Source organism: Symphodus melops, assembly GCF_947650265.1.
Source record: "Symphodus melops genome assembly, chromosome: 11".
In the NCBI taxonomy this organism is placed as follows: Eukaryota; Metazoa; Chordata; class Actinopteri; order Labriformes; family Labridae; genus Symphodus; species Symphodus melops.
In genome coordinates, this window is record NC_136701.1 from 20,707,341 (window position 1) to 20,731,294 (window position 23,954).

Sequence of the window (23,954 nt, forward strand, 5' to 3'; positions counted from 1 at the left end):
AGATGACAACAGCTAAAATATGAGATAAAGGAGACTTTTAAGTAAGTTGTCTTTGTTTAATATCAGTAGCTATTTAAAGCTGTGCAGCATACTGTCTGTGTCTGCATTAACATTAACATGGTAAACCTTTTAATTACAATTTATAAAGCTGTGTTAAAGAAACATCTAAAACACGTCTGAGTCATTTCATCAATAAAAATACTCAGATTAGAAATCTATCACAATACTTGTATTTGCAGCAACAATATAACATATGATTGTGTTTTCTATGCCACCTGTGTCTGCATGTTATCGACACACTGAGATCAGCTTAAATCTCTATAAATACACTGTGCTGTGCTGCACGATGCCACAAACCCCTGGAAGCAGTGGATTGCACCGTAATGTTCCTCAAGCAATTAGTCGTCATGTCATGCTCTAATGAATGTTTGATCAATTTGTTGCTGAGCAGACCGCTTTAGTGACCGCTATTTCACTTTACAACATGTTGACTTATCTGTGGCCCACCGTGACCGGCGCTGTGTTCACATCAGGCTCATGGGAGGTTTGGAAAGGGTTTGTGTTTTAGGCGTTACACAGATATAATTTATTTGTTTTAATCCACTTCGAAACGACTGGAGGGGTTCAATCATTATGTCACATTTAGAAACCCTCAAATCCTTTGAAGCCATTGGCTGTACATAAAGATGAGTGATGCTTGTTGGCTTCTTTCTGTTGTACAGAAGTGAAGCCTCCATACCCCATCATCAGGCGCCGACATATTGCAACGATGACGTCATTTGGAGCGTGCATTAAACTCTAATGCAACCGTCTCTGCTCAACAAAGCAATCTAGCAACAAATACTTTGATTCAAAGAAAATTCCAGGGGCGTACATGGCCTAGTGGTTATGAACGGAGGCTTTAGACCACCAAGCGGATGGCCCTGATTCAAGTCCGACATGAAGCTCCTTTCCCACCTGTTCATACTTACTCTCTCTACCAGCAGAGTCCTACATTTGTGTCAACTTATTTAGTTATCATCGCGTAATATAAACAACATGACAGCATCACATTGAACTTAAATTGTGAAATGTCCCACTAAGCACAGTCTCAAGAACCTAATACTCATACTGCGACGGGGTCCATCACATCTTCAGCAACACATAAAAATACTCACACAAATCATCCTGTCGCTGTGTTTTTCAGAAATGGCACGTATGTTTGAAATGTAACGTAGCGTGTCCAAAATGCTGCACTGAGAAGTGTTCAAAGTGAATGGATTTATCCTCACAGGTAGTCCGGCTCGGATCAAAATCACACACAAGGCTACGTGAAGCTGAAAAGGTAAGGAGGTTTCTCTCCTATATTGATGCATGCAATGTACTGAATGTGAACTCAATGTAATAGCTTAGAAGAGTTATGTCTTCATAATGTTTGCTAGTAGATGATCATGTCTTTATTTAGTCATTGAGGAATCATTGGTGCATCATGTACAGTTAAATCACTGTCCATCTATAAAGAGGATCTTGTTTCTGTGTCCAGCTCATTCAAAATGAATTAAAAGGTATTTTCTACCTAACTAAGCTCAAGGCGACCTGCATTATATGAATTTTACAGCATTGATATTTAAATATTTTGCTGACAAATGTAACTATATTTATTATCAGTGTATATGTATCACACTGAGTGAAAAACTGAACAGTTTCTGACTTTTGCAGCATTTAAATATTTTATATCATTGATGTTTAGCTAAACTTGCTCTCAAGATTTCTGCTTTATCACACTGATGAAAGAATGCAAATTAGTGTTAAATTAATCTAATGCATGAGTTTCTATGACTAATACTATGATCGGGATCATCAGCTAAGGACTTACAGTTTGACTTAAATGAATAAGTACGTGTTTCATGTGTTATTTTTGTTAAATCTATAATCAGTAATGCCAACTGAGATATTTTTTGTTCGTCTAGATTTCCTTCATTTTAAATGCATGGTTGTATCAGTATTCAGTTTAATTTCTTTTTATCCGAACCGGTGAACGCAAATGTCTTTATTGACAGGATGTCTGGTGCAAAGATCCTGCTCCTCCTGCAGAGTCTGTCCCGTCGAAAACCTCTGGAGCCTGAAGGAGAGGTGTCAAACTTTCGCCGATGCCTGACCACTCTGGACCTGGTGGCTCTTGGGGTGGGCAGCACGCTTGGGGCCGGTGTGTATGTGCTGTCAGGAGAGGTGGCCAGAACTGTAGCCGGGCCGAGTATCATCATCGCCTTCCTGATAGCGGCAGTGGCCTCAGTCTTTGCGGGACTTTGCTATGCTGAATTTGGAGCTCGGGTTCCCAAGACTGGCTCGGCTTATCTCTACAGCTATGTGACTGTGGGGGAGATATGGGCTTTTATCACTGGCTGGAACCTGCTGCTGTCCTATGTCATAGGTAAATATAGGGGGTGTTTAATGACATATTAAAGTACTCTCTAAATAACTTCCATCCTCTTAAACTTTGTCTTCACAATGTTTCCAGTGAGCCTCAAATCTGACAGACTTTGAGTTTTTAGGGTTGCCCTTTTTGTAAATGTGTCAACATTGTTTTTTTTTAAGGGACATCAAGTGTTGCCCGAGCATGGAGCGGGACCTTTGATGATCTCATTGGAAATGTCATTGCCAACTCTCTTGGGAAACAGGCTTCCATGGATTTACCTGGCTTAGCTCCTTACCCAGACTTCTTTGCAGCTGGCCTGATAATGCTCCTGGCAGGTAGGTTTCAGTCTGAACCCCTCTGACCTGTTACCAAATTAAAGTTGTTATTATAATTCAAACATTTGAAGGTAAAAGCATTCTATATTTTATCTCATATTTATAAAATATTCTTTCCATGTATTAAATGTAATTTTCCTAACGATGAGCCATCATTTCCACTTCTGAATCAGATTTGCATTTTCTGTTTCTTTTCTAGGGGTTCTTGCATTCGGTGTCAAAGAGTCCGCAATAGTTAATAAGATTTTCACAGCTGTGAACATTCTGGTGCTGCTGTTTGTGATCCTTTCTGGAGTCATTAAAGGGGACATCAATAACTGGTACCTTAGTGAAGATTTTCTCCTGGACAGTTTTGAGTAAGGGCTCTCATTTTTTATATACTTTATCAATAAAGGTATCATAGAAGGTCAATACTCAAATTGATGTACTATGAATAACTAGGGTGCATACAACAATGTTTTCAGTCTATATACATTAAACTACAAAGCTTTAGTTGTAAATGCATCAAATGTGTGTTTTTGTGGGGGTTTTACAGAAATCACACCTCACTGAATCAGACCACCACATTTGGCAGTGGAGGATTTTTTCCTTTTGGCTTTGAAGGAACATTAGCCGGAGCTGCCACTTGCTTTTATGCATTTGTTGGCTTTGACTGCATTGCCACGACAGGTATATACATGCACACTGAGGATCTGGCAGGACACGGCATTCAATATGAGTGAGTTAAACAAAATGTGTTTTGTAGGAGAGGAGGTTCAAAACCCTCAGAAGTCGATCCCGCTCGGGATTGTGGCGTCCCTCCTCATCTGCTTCTTGGCTTACTTCGGCGTCTCTGCTGCCCTGACTCTTTTGATGCCGTATTATTTGCTCAGTGTTCACAGCCCACTGCCTGTGGCTTTTACGTACATCGGCTGGGGCCCTGCAAAGTATGTGGTGGCTGTGGGATCCCTGTGTGCTCTGTCAACAAGGTAAAGGAAGCACAGTGTGCCATTTATAAACCTAACTCCCCTCTGCAAATCAAAGCAGCATGACTTTCCTCTGCATGGATTCACCTGAACCTTATTTTATGACTGATTATTGATGATTCGTTTAAATTGTTTCTTACAGTTTGCTCGGGTCAATGTTCCCGATGCCACGTGTTCTCTTTGCCATGGCCAGGGACGGACTTCTCTTCAAACCTCTCAGTAAAATGAGTGACAGGCAAAGTCCGGTCATAGCTACTTTGGCATCAGGGGTTGTTGCAGGTGAATCAGCCAATTCTAATCAGATCCACAGGATAAACTTATCCCTAAGCTGATGAAGGAATTTGAATGTTATTTGTGTTTTTTCAGCTATCATGGCGTTGTTGTTTGACCTGAAGGCTCTGGTTGACATGATGTCAATAGGAACCCTCTTTGCTTACACTCTAGTTGCTGTATGTATTCTCATATTGAGGTAAGAGGATTCATGAGTGTGCTCAATAATGAAACAGTTAGTGTTATGACGAATATTTATGAGTGGGGTAAGAAGCGCATCTTTAGTAGGGATATTGGTTTGGTCAGTGGTTTCTGCAGAGCTGAATATTACCTGAAGACAAAACAATGAAAAAAGAGAAATATTAGTTGAAGTAACTCAGCTCAAAAAGTTTAGCATAAGTCTTACTTTAAGGGTTGAAAAACAATAAAATGTACAATGAAACAATATACCTTCAGCCAGATTCAGTTATTTCATTATACACAATTTATATAGATGTGCATGTGATGTTAAGCCAATTCTTTGGTCCATTTATTTATAAATCCTTCTTGTTACAGGTATCAACCAGATCTCAGTGAGGATTCAAGTTTAAGCAAAACAGAGCCCTTCACAGTAACCGGACTTTTATGTCCTCCATCTCAAAACACCTCAAGGACCTCAAGAAACGTGTCTGTTTTAAGTGTTTTTATGAGTAAGTCCTCATTTAAAAATGCACCTGTTACTAATATACAGCATTATTATTTAGATTGTTAATAATCTTTTAATTTACATTGTTCTCTTCAGTCTTTTTAGCTGTGGTTCTAAGCCTTGTCATATCGAGGTCAGTTGACTCCCTGCAGGCCCTCCATTGGTGGAGTTTACTGTGTGTGTGTATATTTACTCTGATGCTGGCCATCACTACTCTGATCATCTGGAGACAACCTCAGAGTACAGCCAAGGCTGCTTTCATGGTACGCCACAGCTATCCATCTATCTGGGAGCATTAAATGATGTTTTGATATTTCATTTTAACCACCATTACAGACATGCAGAGTGATTTATACATTAACGAAATTACTCGCAATGAAAAATATCAACCAGCATAATTTTACCACTTTAAATGTATACACAAGAAGAGCAGAGTATTTTTCTCACATATTTGTTTTAACATTTCTGCTCTCGTACAGGTTCCTTTTGTTCCGTCGCTTCCTATTTTCAGCACTTTTGTCAATGTTTATCTAATGGTTCAACTTGGATCAGACACATGGATCCGCTATGCTGTGTGGATGGCAGTAGGTATGTAAAAAAATGGCCTTTGAGAATAAATAATTTAAATTTCAATCAAACAAGATAAGTATGAGCATGTGTAACATAAATCTTCTTTAAACAGGTTTAATCATCTACTTCTGTTACGGTCTTCACCACAGCGTGCAGAAACAAAGGCTTCAAAATTCACACAATCGAGTCAGCATTCACAGCATGACTATCACAGAGGAAAGCTTTGAACCTGGACAAGATTTGAATGGTTAGACATTTTAGAAACAACCTCAGAGTGGTCACTTGTGTTTGTTTATAATATTGTAGTGGGATTTAACTGTATCGGCTACAGACACTGATATATCAGAAGTTATATTGTATAAGTTAAACAAGGAAGAACACAACGTTTAAAAGAAAAGTGCTACAACTTATGGAGCAGTGAAGTCTTTGTAAAAAAGGTGTTAAAATGTATACTGTACAGGTCTTCTTACAGTAACAAATCAATGTGTTGCACAAACAATACATTCTATTAGAGAGATTACCGTGGTAAAAATTAACTCAATTATCATGTAACTCACAATAAATGTTTTGTATGCAGTTAAAGGGATACTTCACCCATTTGCATGAAGCTTTGTATCATTCGAAACATGGTAGTAGTGTTGAATGGGCGTGAATCCAGCCCAGTGATGCAATATGACGCTTTTTGCATCACATGAAGAAAACTTTCAAGCAAAGAAAAACACCTTTTTCTCGTCTCAGGGCAAAATGAGGGCTGTATTCATGACCATTCAACACTACTACCATGTTTCTAATGATACACAGCTTCATGTAAATGGGTGAAGTATCCCTTTAAGCTGTTAAATATTTCAATTATAACATGATACGGCGAGATGCAAGGAATTATTTTTAAAGTCCCCATAATTTCTCTACTGCACCAAAACCCTGATCGTGTCATTGAACTCTGTATTATGTATTTTTGTAATTAAAAAAAAACATTTATAATGTGTGGACAAAGTGAAATAAACACAACAGTATCATTTTGGATAAGCATGTATCTACTTTCTGCCTCATCTCTGTACATACAAAATATTATGACTTTGTTGGAAACCCACCTGAGCACATATGACTTTCTTTCTATCTTTCTCTCTAAACTTGTTTTTTTAGATACTTATTAAAATGGTTAATACTTATTTGTTTAAATCTCTTCTAATCTTTATGCTCAACCACATAGGCCATAATAAACGTATGTTATGTATGTCTATGCTAAAAGCAGAGACTGTAAAAAATAAGCAACACAAATGGAACTTCTGTAAAGCGCCGTTGTTTAAGGGGACGGCGTTTACAGGCGCACAAGACTGAACAAAATCCAGCCAATCAAGGAGTTTACATTTGAGCGCTACGTCACTATCTTTAACCAATCGGCGAGTCGCTCCGCTTAGAACCGCATTGTTCAAAAAGGAAAAACAGTCGCAGCAGTCTCGTTTCGAGTCGTTTGATTATTTCAGCCATGTCAGGTACAGCTCGTTAGTGCAGGTAGTTTGTAGGCAGCTCCATTTTAAGGTTTGGAGTGAAATACTCGAGTGTTGGTGAAAAACGTTTGGATTTACAGACATTGGGCAACTAGGAAACGATATTCTAGGTAAGTCAAATGATTAACCTCGTGGATACCTCAGTGCTTCACAACAACAGCAGCAGAGATAACCTGCTAATATCCACAAGGATGTTTTAAATGTCTGAAACATATTTTAAGCTTTTCTCCTGCTTCTACAAATGCAAAGAATATGGTAGTGTTGCTACTTTAAACCAGGAGCAAATAAAAGACCATACGGTGGTGTTAGGTGTAAAGTAAAAAGAATACAGTATATATTGTTCAATTATATATATTGTACTTGTATTTGAGTTTAAGTGTGCTCATATGAACGACAATGAACTTTGTCAGCCTGTGATACATTTCATACAGCTGGATGCTGCAGCCTTACAGAGCTAGTGACTGTGTAAGGCTCCCATTGTTTCCTGTAAACAATGTCCAACATAGACTTAAAATAACAAGTACATTTATATAAATGTGACGTTTACTTCAATTTAAATAATAGTAAAAGATTTAATACAAACAAAATGTCCTAAATGGGTATAACGATAATGTTCTTTAAATGTTAGTGGCTGCTGACCTGAGTGTCAGGAGACAAAGAGAGGTTAAAGGTTACTAGTAAAGTATTTTAAATACGTTTTTGTAGTCCATATCTACATTTATAATAATGTTTACTTATTAAGCTCCCACCCATGTTAAAAGATCAACGACTGCAGGAGGTGTGGCCTGGACAGTCAGGGAGTCTGGTTTAACTTTGAATCTGCTTATTCTTACACACCCTGGACTGGTATGTGTCACTAACGGTGGCTGAGATGTAAGGGCTAATGTTGGTAGTTTGATGAGAACAAGTGTAATTCATTGCAATCCTTGACATAAACAACAGTAGTATGGGTCTCAGTAACACAGATTAAGCTGTCCCAACACAGTGAGGTTAAATGTTTAAAGTTATTTGTAGAGGGAAATGTATAGTTTGTTGCTCCTCTTAAACCTTGGCTGTAATCAAGTTTATCTCAGGACTGTCTCCTAAGTATCTCTTCTGCTTGCCTGGTTTTAAACCAGTGAAGCCCAGTCCAGTCAGAAGCATCTTTTTTATTTCAGTGTTAAAACTATTCAGCACCAATACCAAACGTATTCGGACATTTGATAGCTCTGAAAATGAATTGTAGTTTGCCTGTAAAGAGATCATCCAGTTTCTGTGTTTTCTCACCTTGTCTAGTGACACACCTCATTTAAACGAATCCTTTTGAAACGTTGAGTTTCTGCCTGAGGTCACATGATGTCACAGATTTGCACCTTCAGTGATGGCTGTATTACATGCTCAAACTTTGGACGAAATACCAAAATGTGTCCTTTTCTTAAGATGTATTTGCGGGCTTTCTTTAATGTGGAGATAAAAAACATAAAGTTGGAAAGTGGGGAAAAGAAGCCACAGGTTGGACTCCAGAACACCATCCTCCAAACATGGGTCGTGCTCACCAGGCCACCGGCGCCCCCCGATGGGCCCTTTTAATCTCTAACGTGTACTTATTAAATAATTTATCTTTACCCAGAGTGTACAAGTAAAGGAACACTACAAGGTGGCTTCGTCAGTCGTTTCCAGGTTTTGAAATCAAGGCAGCCAAAAAAAAAAGTAAACTTTTTCACACAATCTGTTATTCTTGGATTGGAAAGAGCTTGAAAACAAACGTATCACTGGTCAAACCAAATCACAAAATATTTTAATTTGTGCAGTTTAGACAGTTTGAAGGAGTTCCTTGCAATAGTTGATAATCGTACACCAGAGCGTACGTACACATATATTTGGTTTCTACTACCTAGGACTTGATAGACTCATCTGGATTTGTGTCATGGTAACAGGTCAGCATGGCACTGTCTCTGTCCTCCCCGTGTGGATGCCCTTATGATGAAGATGATGAAATGGCCGTGTTTGAGTCCACGGCTGCCGAGCTGGGAGGCAAGACCAGACCACGTCTACCAGAGATCTCTGTGATCTCGCCCGGCCTCGATACTCGACCATCCATTTCAGAACCGGTAAGAGGCGAGGTTCTTCTGTTGCACTGAGCACTGTTTGGAGTCTTTTTCCAAAACAAATGAGGCTGTTTTTACCATTAGTGTAGCTTTTAAAATGTTGAATGTATTTCCTATATTGAATAAAGTTTTCTCGAATGTTAAAGTCTAAAAGATGACTTGCTGCCTTCTTTCATGTGTATTAGCCTGTTGGACAGATTATTGGCTCATGTTTTGAGATCCTTGTGTTTTTTTTAAATGTTCCTCTAGAAACTCGCAGTGAAACCTGCAGCAGGGAGACAAGGAAGCTGTGATGGCTCTGGGAGCACAGACAGGGTGAATGTTTTTCTGCGAATCCGTCCACTGTCTGAGGCGGAGCGAGACAAGGGGGAAGAGCAGGTTAGACACGAATTCTCCTGTGGTTGTTTGGTTAGCTGTGTGCCTTTTTAGTGCTTCTGTGCCGTGTGCTCACGACATCGACTCTCCTTTTAGGGTTGTGTGGCTGTCCAAGATGAAGAGACCATGCTGCTTAAAGCTCCGAAAGAATCTCAGAACATGAGGACTGCAGAGAAGGGCATCACCCAGAGCATGCACAAGTTCAGTTTCTCGAAGGTAGGAGGTCACACTTCTACGTTTGTTGTGCATAGTTAAAGGCCAAGGTTAAACCATATTGTTGTTTAGATGATTTTATATGTGGTAGATGGAGGCTAATTGATCCAATGACCTAATAATAAATGTGGACGCTGAGGTGATGCATCCTGTTTATTTTTGGACTCTGAAAAGAGGCCACATACTAATGATTGATAATCCCCCGTTTCCTCAGATCTTTGGCCCAGAGACGACACAGCAGCAGTTTTATGAAAGCACGATGAAGAAGATGGTGAAAGACGTGCTTCAAGGAGAAAACCGACTCCTCTACACTTACGGTGTCACCAACTCTGGAAAGACTTACACTGTTCAAGGTATGTTTTCACTGTTCCTTTAAAACAAATGAACACACAGCACGTGTGTCTTTGTTACGTGCAGCTTTGCAAGATGATGCTGACGTACAATTTAAAAAAAAATGTCAACCTTTGACCTGCAGGCAGTGGTCGACAGGCTGGCCTGCTGCCTCGGGCTTTAGCGTCCCTGTTCAGGAAACTGCAGGGACGTCTCTACGGTGCCATGGACCTGAAGCCTGTCATGTCTCAGGATGTGAGGCAGCTCGACCCCAGAGAGGTCAGGGCGGAGGAAATCCGCAGAAACTCTCTGCTCAAAGAGGTAAAATGAAAAAACCTTCATTAAGACTCACATGACGTGAAAAATGCTTGTTTTTGCCTTCCCATAGTGTCCCAGCCGTCAGTGATGTACATTTTGTTTATATCTGTTATAGCAAAATGGGATTTTGTATAAGTTGTTTCCCCATGCCAGTGCATTCGAGTTCATCTAGTGAAGTGTCATTCAAGTTACAGTTAAATTAGTTCAGAGTTTTTCTCCATTTATGAATCTTTATCCAAGCAAGCTACGGCCTCGCAAACAAACTTCCAGCTCATTTATGGGACTTTTCAGAAATGAAAAAGCTGTGTCCGTTTTACAAGTCCGGGTTCTTCTCATAAATCTTTCTGATCTTATTAATATAAATATCGTTTAAACGTGAGCTAATGTGTTCATTGTGTTTGTTACAGGATGAGAGTCTAAACCCTCATCGAGGTGGAACCACTACAATCTGGGACAGCGGTGTCGGAGGACTCTCCTCTACATCTAACTTTGCCACCCAGCTTGAAGGTGAGAGGGGCATGATGGGTGTTGTTTGAAAACAGCGTTTACATTTTGGATATCCAAATGACTTTTTTTATGATCTCTGTTTTTCCCTTCTCTCTTGACTAATGCCGATCACATCCCTCCCTGGTGCATTTATGATCAACCCTCTCTCTTTGCAGACTCTGGCAGTGTGTGTCTGGAGCCTGACAGCCTCTCACACAGTGGAGGTGATGATCTGGAGGACGGGGTGCAGTTTTCTATCTGGGTGTCCTTCTATGAAATCTACAATGAGTTCCTGTATGACCTGCTGGATAATTCGCCCTCCCTGCAGCTTAGAAAAAGGGTCACCCTGCGCCTCAGTGACGACAAGCTGGGCAACCCCTACGTGAAAGGTGACCTTTGTTCACTGCTACAAGAACTTCAAATATTACACTGTTGCTTTTTTCAAAATGAGGGTGAAAGGTTGCCAAGTGTTCTCTACTTCAATTCGTTTGGAACACACCTTGTTTTTTTAAATACAAAGATACAATCTCTATTATTTGAAGGATCCATGGTATGTTAGAGTATCAACCTTTTTTAAAAATTATTATTTATTTATTTTTTTGTCGACCTTCATATTTTTTACCCCAGGCGACTTCGAGAGTAAGAGAGAGGGCAGAGGGACATTTTGCAAATCTTAAGGGGATCTGATAAAGATGCAAAAGTTAAATTTATGTCTCTAACAAACAGCCAGAGAGCAGAGGAGGTGACAGTGACACTGTCCAAGTTGCACAAGAAAAATGTTACAGTATATTTTTGTTGCTGTGGTATCCAAACAGGTACCAACAACGTTGGATTTTGACTGAAATGCCGTAAAAGTTTGAAATTCTTGTATCATGACAACCCTACAAGAGCATCATTTTTATTCCCTTTGTTCTTTCAGACCTCACCTGGATCCAGGTACGCAGTGCAGAGGAAGCTTGGAGGATTCTGAGGGCCGGACATCGTAACCAGAGCTTTGCTAGCACTCACATCAACCACAACTCCAGCCGCAGGTACGAGCCAATGCAGTGTCTCTCAAAACTTCATTTTGATTTATTCCTCCAGGTTCATGACATAACTGATGATGCATTTATCTCCTACACAGCCACAGCATTTTCTCCATTCGGGTCGTGCACGTTCGCCAAGAGGTGGATTCAAACATGGCGATGCACACCAGCGAGTAAGTTTAACCCATTGATACCCAAAAAGATTTTACAGGTTTCTGATTCTGATGTTGCAAAAGTGATAAACCCGGGTTGTGTCCTCTTTAGACTGACTGTGTGTGATCTCGCCGGGTCTGAGCGCTGTAAAGAGCAGCGGAATGGTGAGAGGATGAAGGAGGCCAACAACATCAACACGTCTCTCTTAACGCTAGGACGCTGCATCGCCGCTCTGAGGCACAACCAGAACAACAAGTATGACTTTAACCATTGACACAAGCCCTTTTCACTGCCTCCTCCTCACTCCTGCATGTTTTATTTAAACCTGTCCATCACAGTAGGAGTGTTTCCCAATCAGATGGGAGTTAGGGACACCTGGCACATAAAAGGTCACAGTGTTGGTCTCATTACATACGGTAAACATCAAACCTCACCGTTAGCTTGTTTCCTAAATATGACCTCCTGTGTTGACACATTGATGGCCTGACTTCTAGTCAAATTTTACAAGGTGACTGGTAGATTAAACTCAACCCACATAAAGTTGGGTTGAGTAGCTCCTCCAAACCTTTCCGGAAAACTCCTGAATATGGCTAAATAATAAAGAGACACAGCTGATGATGCTATGATCACACATAATCATAAATTGTGATGATTACAATAATCTTATGTATAGTATGCTTAGTCTTTAAGTTTATATAGCACATTTCACGTGCTTTGCATACGTCATGACTTATTATAACATAATGTGGATGGATATTTAGAGACTTGTTTGTGTACCTGTCACAGGTCCCGACCCCCTCAAGTGGTGCCCTTCAGGGACAGTAAGCTGACTCGGGTCCTGCAGGGCTTCTTCTGTGGCCGAGGAACCTCCAGCATGGTGGTCAACATCAATCCATGTGCCTCCGTCTATGACGAGACCCTCCAGGCCCTCAAATTCTCAGCCATTGCTACTCAGGTAACATAACACGCGTGTACTGAACTTCTGATGTCAGCGATTTTAGTGAGTGACAAAGACTGAATAAAAATACCTCTTGTTATTCTAGCTGGTCCACGGTCCATCCACAAAGACCAGAGTGGCCTACATCCTGTCCCTGCTGCGTGAGCCGTCAGCACACGGTAATGACAGCACGGTGATGGAAGAGGAAGAGGATGAGAGTGATGAAGAGGGAGATATCACCATGTTTAATACTGAGGTAACGTTCTTTGCCCCGGTACAGTATGTGAGAATAAAATATGTACTGATGACCGTAAACATCCCAGAGATGTCGCTCTTATAATCCTTTTTTTACACATTTGATATTGTCTAGATGATTTCAGGACATTCAGGCCCTGCTGTTTCCACCTTAAACAGCCTGTTGTCAAACTGTTCCTCACAGCTGTTTGTGTTTTTTTTTTTTATCTAGGCTCTCCTGCAGGCCATCGATGTCCTGAAGAAAGAGGTTCAGCGCCAGCGGGAGGAGAAGGAGGCTCTTGAGGCAAACGTGAGAGAGCAGGTGGTGTCTGAGATGATGGAGGTGATCACTGGGATGCAGAACGACTTCAGGTTTGTTTCCTTTAAGATCCTTTTTTTTTTTTTTTTTTTTTTGGTGAAAGAAACGAGTTTAAATGTGTAGTTGTTACTTAAACTTAAGAGCAGATTTTAAGTTGTGAAATCCCTTTGATGTACAGTGAGACCTTGGAGACGGAGAGAGCTCTGATTGAAGAGAGATACGAAGACAAGATATCAAACATTCAAAAACATTTGAAGAAATTCTACAGCCAGGAGCTGAAGGTGAGGGCTGAGTCTGTTCTAATGTGGTGTGTTTACATACACAATCTGTAAAACTTAAACATCAATCTGATGGAAACTTTACCCAAACTACTGTGAATGTCCAGGATGTATCTGTATTTGTTAGATTTCTGTTTATAATGTGCGAACATATTCTGTGGTCCTATTTTTAGGAGCGAGATCAGGAGATTGAAGATTTATCTGCCGCCCTTAAAAAGAAGCAAACTGAGTCAGTCCCCATGTCGGGGCCGCAGGAAGACTCTGAGGGCCCTCGGCGTTCTCAGCGCCTCAATACTCATCCTGCAGTCGGCAGACTTCAGGATGAGCTCAACCAGTGTCGTGCGGAACTGCTCTCTAAGACACAAGGTAAGTCACAACATAACAACTACCTGATCATATTTTTTCGATGAAGTGATTTTAACAGATGATCTCCTTCTTTTGTCTGGGCAGACCTGACGAAGCTGAAGATGCAGCTGGAAGTTCCCGGTTCAGCAGGCACCCTCACCTCTTCTGCTGATCGAAAGCTGGAGGAAGGACAACGGGTCAGTTACTGCTGTATTATATCTCATTTATTACTGTCTTTCTGGTTTTTTTCCTCAAAAAGATTGAGTCTTTTTTTTTTTTTGTTCCTACAGAACCTGCGGCAGCTGCGTTCGGACCTGCAGAGACTCGGTTTGGACCTGCAGTCTGGCGAACGAGCCTGCTGTCGTAACACAGGAGGAGAGAAGCTGCGGCAGGCTTTAACAGCTGCAGATGAGAAACTAGCCAAACAGGTAGGACCACAGATGTCTATAGTACTTAATTTATGTTGTTTAGTTCAGCAAAGACAAATGTTATAGAATACACCACAAATAATCAAAAGTTTGTCATTACAAAGTTCACTAATTTAGCAGTAATCTCAAATTCTGATTATTTCTTTGTTCGTGGATGATTACATTTAGCAGATGTCAATTTAAATTAAAATGTTAATTATTTTTTCCCAGAATTACTTGAGTTAGACTTTTTAATCAAAAGATCTTTTTTTCTAATTTAATTTCTTTAATTCCTGGAGAGAGAAAAAAAAGCTACCAAAGCAGTTTTAAGTTGTTGAAAATCTCAAATGTGGTCCTTTCTCTTTCTCTCCTTCTGATCTCTTCACTAACAATCTTAACGCACAGCCAGCTATTAAACTGAATCTGGGTTTCTAACATCTGCACCAGGTCTGCTGTGCATTAGCATGATTATGCATTTCATTTTCCTTGACTTACGTTTCTCTCAACCTCCCTCACCTTCAACCTCCACCCCCCCCCCCCTTCCTTGGTCTTATCTAACCTTGTTAACTGACTTCTTCTCAGGACCAGATCCTGTTGGAGCTCCAGAACGGCCTGACGCTCGTCAAAGCCGATTTAAGGCGGAAAGCAGAGACCCTGGCACAGACACAGACTCTCCCGCCCCAGCTGCCCTCCTCTGGTTCTGTCCCCTCCACCTCTGCAGGTTTCTGTAAGAAGAGAGGCTGTGTGGCTGCCGCACCGAGTGACACAGAGAACCGACCTCCGCAAAAACGTCCCTTTTTCCAGTCTCTGTTCCCGACACGCACCCCGACACGTACTCCGACACGCCAGTACAACACACGAGCATGTCAAGGAGCGGATACTCCTTACTCACAGATCCTGCGTTCCCGCCAGCCTTCTCCCCCTCCCAGTCCTCTCCTCGCTCCTCGCAGTCTCAGGGGGAAGTACTGAGCTCTCCAAAGCTAGATAGTGGGGTTTTTTATATTATGCAAAAAGAAGTTTATATTCGCTCAAACTTTATCGTATTTTATATTTTTTGTACATTTTTACGTTTTGCAGTAGTTAGCTCAGTGTTGTCGAGCCAAATACAGATATGTTCATGCCAGTTACACATTTATGCTTTACTTGGGGTTGCAGTATGCTAGTGAGAAAGTTGCTTTGAACTGCTTAGCAGTTAACAGTTACTGTGTGTGTGTGTAATTAACCTTGTCTGCATGTCCTTCCAATCCCTTCACTGTAACTATTTTTATGTTCCTTACAATAAAATCTGTAAAAACAATGAGTTGTCTTTAGTATCAGAGGATAAAATAAATCACATTTTTACACTGTAAATGTTAATGATCTCTTTAGTGGTGTCATGTATTATACAACATTAAACCCAAAGCTCACAGCCCTTATGTTATAGGCACGCTTTTATTTAAATACTATTTACATATAAACAGTTTAGATGAAGGCAGGTCAAACATGATGCGTTTGTGTTGTCTCTCCTCCACGTGTGTATATGTAAATAGTTGAAGGTGCCTTTTTCAGTTGACGTGTACCTTTTGACCTATTACAGTTACAGGTCAACTGTAAAATATAAAAGTACTTGAAAATGTGTTCAAAGACATTGCATAAGGTTTACTGCAGTGTATAAATCTGACTTGCAGTTGTTAGCATTCAGTTGAAGTATTAAACAAAATGATGGCAAACTTTACAAAAAAAAACACAATTTTAATGTCATTAACAATTCTCTGAAAAACAACTCCTGCCAACACAAACACCAACAGTGTCATGTTACACACACATTGTCCATTTTGAAGCCAGCTAAGGGAAGGTCGGGTGTCAGGGTGTAAAGGAGATAAGGTTCAGTGGAGAAACCCTCCTGACGGGTGTGTTGTTGTTTGAGAGCGGAGCAAACAGATCTGCCGATGGAGTCTCGATCTGATCTCTGACCAGTGATATCTGTCTCAGCAGAGCCTTCCCCTCTTCACGTGCCTGAGGACAGAGTGACGCCAGTTAGTGTGTTACGACTACACACACACACGAGACAACGGTGCTCAGAGGCACTTACGTCGTTGTAGTCACAGCAGCGTTGGGCGCAGAGAGAAGCCTCATCGTAGAGCTTGTTCTTGAAATAATACTGACCCAGGTACCGCAGGGCTGTGCTCACCTCTGCATGCTCCAGTTGTTCCTTTGATGACAGAGTTTCATTAAGAATAGATCTAAAACATGTTACCAATATATCCAATGTTCTTTTTTCACATGTTATTTTAAACCAAGCTACATTAAAAAGCTAGCTAACACATCACAATCAATCAATCTTTATTTGTATAGCGTCAATTCATAACGGGTGTTATCTCGAGACACTACAAAAAGCAGGTAAAGGACCTTACTGTTTGTCTGTTAACATTAACAAAAGAGCAGGTAACAGGACCATGCTCATTGTTATGTTTACAAAAAGCAGGTAAAGGACCTTACTTATGGCTAGATTACAAGAGCCCAGCTTAATCCGTCATAGCGTGGCAAGAAAAAAAATGTCCTTTTAACAGGCAGAAATCTTCAGCAGACCCGGGCTCATGACGGAACAGCCATCTGCTAAACTGTGCTGGGTTACTACCCGTGCTCTATGAAGACTTTCAATGAGGTTTGGGATCCATGCTGCAGCGTGGATGTGTTCCCACTGAGCCATGAGAGCACGAGTGATGCTGGCCAACGAAGTCTGTCCCACACTCATCCATATGTGTCGACAGACTGGATGTCAGGACTCTGATTTATTATAATCATTAGTATTCACATTTTCCTTGGATTATATTGAGGGGTCTCATCCAAACAAACTCTTCTCACATCGATAAGTAAACGGACACATTTAAAGATGTATTTAGATCAGGGCTGCACAATTTAGTGCAATTTCATTGTTTTTGCTACAACAGCATTTGTAAGAATACATCACAAAATGTGTCAATGTATCACAAATGTTTGAGAAATTATTGGATGTCAATTCAAGCTTTCACACCTTTTTGATGCATTCACATGAAGCTCAAGCTGATTATTAGTTACCCTCACATGTATAGATGACAGTTTGGGTGGGTGGAGTAAAAGATGCTTTTATATTTTCTGCAATTCAAGAGAAACATGAAGAACGACAGATACCCACCTTTTTTTTTTTTTTTTTCTTCTTTAAGACCTTCATTCTGTTTTTAAGGTTCACTGTGACAGCGTCATATTTGCGTCACAGTGTGTGATTTTTCACCGCGGCGTCACGAGAGGCATAATGTGTAAAGTAACAGTGGGAGCTTCACACACAGCCCTGTTTGATCGCGTCTTCACCCCTGTAGTGCCTCAATTACTACCTCTGAAGTGGGCTCAGTGGTGGGACACCTTGGTCCCACAATAACACACTGATAATTACACTGTAGGCACAATGTTACAGGGGCGTGAATACCTTGCCTTGGTTATATAGAAGCTGTAAGTTACAGTATGAATACAGATTCATTGTTGTGAATTGATCACACTTAAATTGGTTTTATTTTTATTATATTTTTAAGGCCTGATTCAGATCATTTGATCAACTTACCCCACAAGAGAAAATGTCCTGGATGTAAAGCATGTAACACTGGGCAGCATCATCGTACTCATTCAGCTGCTCATGGAGCCTGCCGGAGGAGTCACACTTTACATTAAACATGTTAAAATACACAGAACAAACACATGTATTTATTTTAATCACAATCTAACACCATCATTCTGATGTCATCTACATTTTTGTCGTTATGTTTTCCTGGATTTGAAATAGACTCTTACTTTGCCAGTTTGAGCAGAGCCATCTTCTCCACGTCCCCGACAGAGTAAGCCCTCCAGTAACACTACACAGCACAGTCAGATCATCACACAGATGACAAAAACACAACATTTACAACACAAAGCAGACATCTCTGACAGTTGTGACATGTGTACCTTCTTGGCTTCCAACTGCTGCGACAGCTTTTCGTAGCTTTCACCAAGTGCAACCAACATGCGAGAGTCATTAGGCCTAAAAAAAAAAAAAAAAAAAACATCATCACGATCACTGACTTTTTTAAAAATCACATTTATTCTTTGGATTATCTTCCAGATTTCGAGAAGCCTTTTTTGTTCTCCGTACCTGAGCTGATGAGCCTTTCGGTAATAATACAAACAGTAAAATGGCATCTTCAGGATCTCATATGTCTGTCCCAGGCCGTACCAGGCTCTGTAGTCTCGCTTGTTTACTTCTATGGCATGCCTAAAAGAAAAGAAGTAAACAAAGCATTTAAAAACCTGGAAGAAATCTCCCATGCCGCTGTGAAAGGTTGGCATTAATCATCGTAACAAACTGACAAATAGATGTCCATCTAATTAACTGAATTCTCTTCTTCACGTTGAGTCTGACCTGTAGGCCTGGATGGCAGCTGACGTGTTTTTCATTTCCATGTATTCGTGGCCCATGAGGGTCCAGGCCCCGAGGCAGCGAGGGTTCAGTTTGAGGGCCCGCTGAAAGTACAACGCTGCTTTCTCATGCTGAGAGCGCAAACTGTAGTAGTTACCTGCAGAAGAGACACATTAAGACAAAAAACACAGTGAACAAAAATACAATCGATCATCTTCATAATCACCAGGCTGGCAAACACTCACCAATGACGCAGCACGTCTCTACTCTGTACTTGTCGATCTCCACCAGGTTGTGGGCCAAGTAGCTCAACTCTGGCTTCATGCTCTGTGTTGACAACGTTTTTAGTGTTAAAGATCACAGGACAAAAGAAAGAAAATCAATCTGATCTACACGAGGCAACAATAGTGAACTCACTTTGACGTAGAGCAAGTTGGAGAATGTGTCCATGTTGTCGATGCGAAATGGATCCTGCTCCCTCAGCTCGTTGAACAAAGCCAAAGCTTGGTCGATATCTGTGATAAAGAGAGACACTTCAATATGACGTGTCCCTGAAACAGACCAAAAGGTCACTGCATGAAACAGATGGAAGACGAACCTCTAATGTTGTGATAGGCGACAGCTATCTGCGAGATGATGTAGGTGCTCTTTGAAAAGCCGGCCTCCATGAGGTTCTGATATTTCTGTAACGCTTCTTTGATCATCTGCAGCTCGGTGTACATGTGGGCCATGAAGAAGTCTTTAATCCAGCAGTCAGGCAGAGACAACGACTTGAGCTGAGGAGAAGACAGGTGGGATTAATACTAAGGTTACATTATAACCTGAGATTGAGCTTTTTTCACTGATTGACATAAGAAAGCTTTGATTTGTGTTTGTTCAGAATATAAAGTTTCACCTGCCGTGCAATGTTTGATGTTTTTTTTTTTTTTAATGACCTGTACCTTTAAAATGAGACTTGCTCGATCTTATCTCAACGAGGAGAGGATTTTGTGCAGTTTCAAGTTTACCGACTTTTACAGCGTGTCAATTAATAATGAGTGTGCCGTTTCTTTTATGGTGAATGAACATCTTAACCTGGAAGAATGGCCATGTTTTCTAGGTGTTAGCCGATCTCCACACAAGGTCAGATACAGAATGAGAACATATGTGAATATATATGAGTTCTGATGTAGAAGAGTTCGGTTCATTTCCCAGTGCAGTTTATTTGTGTTACCATTTCAATGTTGGTGACGAGGTTACTCAGCTCCAGCCAGGCTCCCCAGTGAAGTGGGAGTGCATGGATGGCCTCAACAAACACCTCCACCGCCTCCTTCAGTAGATCCAGCTTTCGTAGCACCACTCCATACCTGTTCAAACACACACATAGATAGTTCATGAGTACAACTCTGCTAAATCTATGGACAGTGTTTACTTTCATGAGGATTAAATCTTACAGGTACAAGGTGAACCCATCCAACTCTCCTGCGATATGCTTCTTACTGAGCTCCACCCTCAGTTCTCGCAAGGCTTCATTTCGCACCTGACCCTTCTCAAGGGGACCTGGAACCACGCAGAGATAATACAGCGTTATTTGATAGATACATTTCTTTCAATTTTGCATGAATAAGAAAATGACTCACCCAGGCTGTCCACAGTTTCATCATCCTTCTTCTTCTCCCCTGACTGAGGAGAAAAACAGAATCTTTCAATAAGCACACTGAACTAAAAGCAGTCTGCACATGCTGGATGTGTAAAGAAACTTACCAGATAGCGAGAGTACATATAGAGGAAATAAGCCTTCTGACTGCAGCAACCTTTCAGAAAGTAAGCGGCACGGTCATACTCTTTCAGGTCAAAGTACGATTTAGCCAGAGTGAGTGCATCCAGGTCTTGTGCATCCTCCTGTAACAAAAACACACCGAACAACCGTGGCAAAGAACAGTCATCAATACCATTTTGTTAACTTTATCACTGAAGATATCATTAAAAAATCACCAATACATTTTATGATGTAGTAACAGTGTTTTTGACTCTAACTTAAATGTCAACATACAAAATCTCCAGCAGGGGGCAGTATTACCCTTGCCTTCCTGACAGAGGGAGACTCTTGAATAAAATCACTGACAAAGTAAAGATTATGGATTTTTTCCCCCCCATATACTGTATTTATTCCCGAGGGGGAAATTCAGCTTCACACTCTGTTATAGTAGAGACGTGCTTTTCACACACGCAGACCTGCATCACACATATGCACAAGTAGGACCTGGGGAGATGAATTACTGGAGAGATGTCAGAGTGCAGCGGCAGCCCTCACTGGAGGCGCCCCCTGAGCCTGTGGACGTTTGGTGCCTTTCTCAAGGGAACCTCGGCAGTGCTCAAGGAGTGGTCTGGCACCTCTCCAGCTACCAGACCATTTTGCTCTGCATTTGGAATTGATGATACTACATTTTTGTAACGTGCTGGAGGGGAGCTAACGGGATGGGGGTCACTTGGGTTTGTCTTGATTCTTGCCGTTTTCTTTCACTGACCAAAGTTAACTTGAAACTTCAGTTGACTCTGTATCTTTGGTTAATTTTTTTTTTTGTAGAGCTACACTGTCATTCATTTACTGCTCCGTGAGCCCTTGAATTGCCCCCCGGGGACAAACCAAGTTTTTTTAATTGAACTTTCGGCCTGCCAGATCTACATCATAGTTATTTTTCGATGGTGTTGCATTGACAGTGACACAGAAGACAAACTGAAGTGACAAAGACGTTTCCGATTAAGTCGGATTGGTAGGAATTAGATTTGAATCACATTAGAAACCACCTCCGTATGTGGTTTGAATCAGATTTGGAAAAATCTGATCTCATGTGGCTTTTTAAAAATCACATTTGGAGGTGCAGTGTGAACAAGGCCTTGGTGTGGGTCAGAGGGAAAATGGAATTTTCTTTATATTAAAGGAATCCAGATTGAATATTTTATTCTGTTCATCCCACTGAACTTCATTACAACAAAGGGCTGAAACGGACTAGAACAGAATCTGTTGTATACATACACGACTAAACAGTATGACATCTACCTAACTGAACTCTACAGCTAATTATTAGTGGAACTGGAAGAAAATTAAGACAACTAATAGGCACAGAAGGGCTTCGGGCCTGGCAGCATACAAACCTCTGTAAAAGGAGGTGAGGTAGGCAACTTGTCCTTGGGAAGAGGGTCCAGCGAGAAGGCCAATTCAGAGGCCCTGAAAGAGAAAGACAGAGTGATACACAGTGATATAATACCTGTGGACACCTTTGAGTCAGTCTCAGGAATAAGGCACTTCGAGTTTCACCATGGGGGTAAGTACAGAAATCAAATAATATTTTTTTTTAAATACTAACTTAAATAAATAATGTGAATTAAGCCTCGTAAGTATGCATGTAACCTAAAAACAGTGTCGGTAACTTTACTGTTTATTACATCAAGTAGGACCTACATAAAGAGAAACGACAGCATACAGTACATCGTCGCAGCCCACAGAGATTAGTCCTGCGCTGCAGTTCACTTTCTGTGTGAAATACGAGGTAATAATCACACACCTAATTACAGTAACTTGTTTTAATCAGCTATTGTTGTCATATAATGAGACTTGTCAACAGCACAGCTAACGCAGCTTGCTAACAGACTGGTAACAAACGTAACCCCCTGGTTACTATGGCAACAAGGCAGAAAATCTGGACAGTTTATGCAAAGACGAAGACGATAAAATCTCACCACTTCGCGCTGTGTAAAAGTCCTCTTTCTTTACAAAGCGATATCACAGATATTAGCTGTTTCTTAATTTGTGCCAGGTCCCCAAACTCAGCACAGAGAGCCGCCATTTTCATATTTTATCAAGCAAGTCTGCTATTGGTGAATACAGTCGTTACAAAGCGGTAGTCCCGCCCGCTTTAAATGACGTCACTTCTCTTCCCTCACGTCACTGTGCACTGCACTGTGAGTGGAGTCATTTTGGACACAGTCGTGATAAAATCAGAAAATATTTTAGGAGGAAAATGCACTTGCAGCCATACCTGTTAAAGCCTAAATAAAAAAAAAGTGTGAGGTCATTTTAAGCTTCAATGGAAAGAGCTTATATCTACCAGCTAATTTTGTACAATGAAATTAATACAATTCCCAATGTTTGTAAAAGAATAATTGTGGATTATCCTCATCCTCTAAGAGTTATCAGCTTTGTCATCATAGTCACCAGAAACAACTTTTCTAGGAGGGTATTTATATATAAATAAAATGTGTTGTTTTGTTGTACACATTTAACTGAAATAAACTTCAGAAGAGCAATGAACTGATGCATTTGAAATATTATGGACCTATACATTTGTTAAAATACAATTACTTTGTATGCACACCATTACATGAGGCTATGTTTTTGATCCATTTTCCAATTTGAAAATCAAACAGCAGTGCTGCTTTGTATTCATGACCTGTAAGCATACACACAGAATAAAGACATCACAACATCATCTGTACTCTGCTATTATGCCTTTGGCAGAGATCTCTGTTCACTTGGGGTTTATTGTTCTGATAGCTCAGAGCTTACAATTTTTTATACTCAAAACTTCAAATATGAGCTGTATCCTCACCACTAGTCCAGGGCTTAACCCTGTACTGGAGCAGGATGTTTAGGTTACACCCAAATATCTGAGTTAAAATGACTAACTGAAGTAAGAACAAAGCAATAGGCTATGTGATTCACTGTTGAATCAAATCTTTATATTGCAGCCTCTAGTCCAGTTCATGCATATTTTTGTCGTGTGGACGTTTGACTTTTTTGTAACTAGCCTATGGCTCGCTCAGCTCTTAGTTTTCTGTGCACAAACTGTCTGTTTGTTTTTTAATGGCTGCACAGTAACAACATGATTTCTGAGTTTCCCAAGTCTTGCTAGTGACCCCTTTAATGTCCCTGCAACTATTTACAGTTGCAAAAAACCTAACACGTGGTCTATTTTTAGACCTCTCTTTGTTGAGCTTTGCTGTTGAGTTGACCCGAACTTGTCTGCATGGCTCTGTAAGGGATCGGGTGAAGTTGCCCTTGCTTGGATTTGACCTACTGTACAGAGTAACATTTGTGCAACCTTTCAGAAGGGAAAACTTACCTTAGATAAAAAAAATAAAATGACAACGTTTCTGGCCTAACATAACTCTTTTAGATATCCCCTGCTCGTCTGGTAGATTTCACCGTGTTTTAAAGCATTGCCAAAAAATTGCATCAGCTCCTGTCATCACAATGCATTTTGTAGGTAATGTAGTTGAATGCACAATGTTGGCTCAAACATTTCCAGACGTTAGGTCTTTAGAAAGGTTCAGT

General features: G+C 40.7%; 3 protein-coding genes across 4 annotated transcripts; 2 read left to right on the forward strand and 1 right to left on the reverse strand.

The window, feature by feature from the left end:
* Positions 1-2,040: 2,040 nt before the first annotated feature.
* Positions 2,041-5,472, forward strand: LOC306831220 (cationic amino acid transporter 2; the record flags this gene model as incomplete). The annotated part of the gene is made up of 11 exons (XM_079355178.1): positions 2,041-2,410; positions 2,575-2,730; positions 2,930-3,086; positions 3,266-3,399; positions 3,476-3,698; positions 3,838-3,974; positions 4,062-4,164; positions 4,521-4,654; positions 4,747-4,913; positions 5,130-5,238; positions 5,333-5,472. The coding sequence occupies 11 exons, from the start codon at positions 2,041-2,043 to the stop codon at positions 5,470-5,472; spliced, it is 1,830 nt and encodes a 609-aa protein (XP_079211304.1).
* kif20a (kinesin family member 20A) lies at positions 2,523-15,532 on the forward strand. The gene is made up of 20 exons (XM_079356202.1): positions 2,523-2,532; positions 6,744-6,838; positions 8,645-8,818; positions 9,065-9,193; positions 9,287-9,406; positions 9,618-9,756; positions 9,879-10,054; positions 10,459-10,558; positions 10,714-10,926; positions 11,457-11,568; positions 11,661-11,735; positions 11,827-11,970; positions 12,502-12,670; positions 12,759-12,908; positions 13,119-13,258; positions 13,384-13,486; positions 13,657-13,849; positions 13,934-14,025; positions 14,119-14,256; positions 14,818-15,532. The coding sequence occupies exons 3-20, from the start codon at positions 8,651-8,653 to the stop codon at positions 15,202-15,204; spliced, it is 2,748 nt and encodes a 915-aa protein (XP_079212328.1). The 5' UTR covers positions 2,523-2,532; positions 6,744-6,838; positions 8,645-8,650; the 3' UTR covers positions 15,205-15,532.
* Positions 15,533-15,647: 115 nt separating this feature from the next.
* On the reverse strand, positions 15,648-22,540 carry cdc23 (CDC23 (cell division cycle 23, yeast, homolog)). 2 transcript variants are annotated; one of them, XM_079356216.1, is made up of 16 exons: positions 22,361-22,540; positions 21,776-21,848; positions 20,384-20,521; positions 20,260-20,302; positions 20,074-20,179; positions 19,854-19,986; positions 19,239-19,416; positions 19,058-19,155; positions 18,886-18,967; positions 18,644-18,797; positions 18,377-18,496; positions 18,190-18,265; positions 18,037-18,098; positions 17,810-17,888; positions 16,307-16,426; positions 15,648-16,230 (listed from the first exon to the last, which is right to left on the reverse strand). In XM_079356216.1, the coding sequence occupies exons 1-16, from the start codon at positions 22,471-22,473 to the stop codon at positions 16,078-16,080; spliced, it is 1,728 nt and encodes a 575-aa protein (XP_079212342.1). In that variant the 5' UTR covers positions 22,474-22,540; the 3' UTR covers positions 15,648-16,077. The 2 variants fall into 2 exon arrangements, with proteins under 2 accessions (XP_079212342.1, XP_079212343.1); XM_079356217.1 differs by lacking the exon at positions 22,361-22,540 and adding an exon at positions 22,083-22,289.
* Positions 22,541-23,954: the final 1,414 nt, after the last annotated feature.

What these genes read in the sequence shown, in the direction of transcription:
- kif20a (XM_079356202.1), top strand. Translation starts at nt 8,651, where the DNA reads ATGGCACTGTCTCTGTCCTCCCCGTGTGGATGCCCTTATGATGAAGAT. An exon ending in CTTTGCCACCCAGCTTGAAG is followed by an intron (nt 10,559 to 10,713) that starts GTGAGAGGGGCA and finishes CTCTCTTTGCAG; the next exon opens with ACTCTGGCAGTGTGTGTCTG. An exon ending in AGCTGGAGGAAGGACAACGG is followed by an intron (nt 14,026 to 14,118) that starts GTCAGTTACTGC and finishes TTGTTCCTACAG; the next exon opens with AACCTGCGGCAGCTGCGTTC.
- cdc23 (XM_079356216.1), bottom strand. Translation starts at nt 22,473, where the DNA reads ATGAAAATGGCGGCTCTCTGTGCTGAGTTTGGGGACCTGGCACAAATT. An exon ending in GATGGGTTCACCTTGTACCT is followed by an intron (nt 19,987 to 20,073) that starts GTAAGATTTAAT and finishes GTGTTTGAACAG; the next exon opens with GTATGGAGTGGTGCTACGAA. An exon ending in AGAGACGTGCTGCGTCATTG is followed by an intron (nt 18,798 to 18,885) that starts GTGAGTGTTTGC and finishes TCTCTTCTGCAG; the next exon opens with GTAACTACTACAGTTTGCGC.